Source organism: Lutjanus erythropterus, chromosome 15 (genome assembly GCF_056507025.1).
Source record: "Lutjanus erythropterus isolate fLutEry1 chromosome 15, fLutEry1.hap2, whole genome shotgun sequence".
NCBI lineage: Eukaryota > Metazoa > Chordata > Actinopteri > Lutjaniformes > Lutjanidae > Lutjanus > Lutjanus erythropterus.
Window position 1 is genome coordinate 37,997,224 of NC_139331.1, and position 2,384 is coordinate 37,999,607.

The 2,384-nt window shown below is 36.8% G+C and overlaps 1 protein-coding gene across 10 annotated transcripts in view; it reads left to right on the forward strand.

The window, feature by feature from the left end:
• Positions 1–239: 239 nt before the first annotated feature.
• cep43 (centrosomal protein 43) overlaps positions 240–2,384 on the forward strand; it is a 20,806-nt gene continuing 18,661 nt past the window's right edge. For 9 of the 10 annotated variants that reach the window (XM_084737543.1, XM_084737547.1, XM_084737549.1 and 6 more), the window contains exon 1: positions 240–415. In XM_084737543.1, coding sequence (XP_084593669.1) covers positions 332–415 — 84 coding nt within the window. In that variant the 5' untranslated portion in view covers positions 240–331. The remainder of the gene's footprint in view (positions 416–2,384) is intronic. The other variant, XM_084737551.1, reaches the window with a different exon arrangement.

Consider the following 2,384-nt stretch of genomic DNA (forward strand, 5'->3'; position numbering starts at 1 on the left):
TTTTTAAAAAAGTCAAAATTCTCTGATTTCAGCTTCTTAAATGTGAATATTTTCTCCTCTCCGACCTAAACCTTTTCTGACGTTTTATGGATCAAACAGCTAATCGATTAAGGGACAGATCAATTGAGTTAGTTTTTATGTGTTTGTGATGTGAAATCAGTTCATGTGTAAAAACCAGCAGGCTCCGTCCAGCAGGGGGCGTCAGTGTGTGAGCAGCTGACATTAAACCGTAGAAGAAGAAGACACTTCCGTGTCGTTTGTTTTGGCTCGTTGTCCTGACAGCAGTTAGCCTCAGTTAGCCTCAGTTAGCTCCAGTTAGCTTCAGCTAAAGATGTCCGCCACAGAGGACGACACGGAACTGAGGGACCTGCTGATACAGAACCTGGAGAACACCGGAGTCCTCAACAAGATCAAGGTTCTCACAACTTTATTTAACCGTGTTCGTCAGGGCGATGACGTCAACGGGCTCAGAGGCTAGCTAACTTTAGCTCAGATGCTAAGATTAGCTCGGCAGACTGCCTAGTTACCTTCATATCATCAGTGGTGTTCGTTACTGGGTTTTATTGTAACGTTACCGCCGTTACTGGCTCTTAAACGGTTACCTGCTGTCGCTAACTGTTAGCTAGAAGGCTAATTTAGCTGTGAGCGTTAGCTAGCTGTGCTAACCGGTTAATGTTTTTATCTCTGATACTGTTTGATAAGAAGTAACGAGCTGTTAATTACATTTACTCAGAGGTGGAAAAACGTATTCTGGTCCTTTAGTAAAAGTACCGAAGTACCACAGGGTAGAAGTACTCTAAAGTTAAAGAACTGAAGTTAAAATTTTACTGAGAAAAAGCCCAAAGATTTTAGCTTCAGACCTCTAAAGAAATAATCACATACTTTACTCGGGAGAAACTACTAACAAATTAGTGTACAAATACTACATTACAAATCCCACTACACAATATGCAAGTTTTGTGAACGTGAAAACATCTTATAACGTGGTATATCATGAAAGAACTTTCTTATAATGTGCTATAACATAAAAACTTCAGGTGTTTGTCCTTGAGTACTGACACCACAGTGTAGAAATACTGTCGAGTTAAATCTTACTGAGAAAAAGTACAAAAGTTTTAGACTTAAAGAACCAACAGAAACAATTAATAATAATAATAATAATAATAATAATAACGTCATTTGTATAACACTTATCTTAGCAAAGTTACAAAGTGGTTCACAAAATTAAACAGATAAGCAACACTTAAGTTTCCTATCGGTTGATATCAGTAATTATTGATCATGTAAGTTGTGACTGAAGACATGTTGTGTACTCCGAGAGATGGAAGCAGCTGAGGTGAGAAAATCACAATATCTGTCACTAGGGATGTCCCGATAAAACTTTTTCACTTCCGATACGATACCGATATCGATCCGATCCGATATCAGCATGAATCATACAAACTTTTATTACTTATTTTGTAGTGTGGAATGTTAGAAAAGGTTTGATCAAGTGATGTTACTCAAACAGCAGCCAGAGTCTCCTATGGATGGAAGTCCTGGAGCTTATCAGAGCGTTTAGATCTGAGATTTTAGATGTAGTCCGATAAAATCCGATATTAATTTTTTGGCTGATATCGGACCGATATCCAATATCAATATTGGATCGCGACACCCCTATTTGTCACCAAATACCTCAATACTGCAACAATATTGTAGGGATGACTATTTGTGCGTTCACAAACTATTAAACCCGTGAAATGATTTGATTAATAATCATCAGTAATGTGGAGATGATGACTTGGTGGGTGAAGATAAACAGGCCGAGTTCAGAAGATGACGTCACTTTACTGTCTGCAGCCTCCAAACCCAGGAAAAAGATGACACTTCTGGAATATTACAGTATAATGATATTAAAAAATCTGTCACGATATCTGCTCCTGCTCCACATGTTTGGACCTATTTTTCAACCGTCGACAGATTGTGACAGGATTAATGAATTGATTAATTGACTATGAAACAGTAGAATCATCAGTTCTTCCACAGTTTGTCTGAACATTTTCACTGAACTTCACAGTAAATGTGTCCCATGGTGTGACGTTAAAAAAGATTAACAAACAAATCTTAAATGATAATTAACACAAGAGATTTATCTTCATTGTTAGTCACTTATTTTGTGAAAGTGAAAATCATGAATGATACTATTTTCCCTGTGACTTGTTAGACATGTTGGACTTTTCCGTCATTCTTTCAAACTGTTTAAAATTCTATTAATTTAAGATGAGTGATGATTTTATCTCCATCGATGAAATATTAGACTGTTTTTTAAGACATATTTTGATGTTGGACATTATACAGTTCTATTTGAATTAAGAAAAAGAATGATGGTGATGAATGTCCGACTG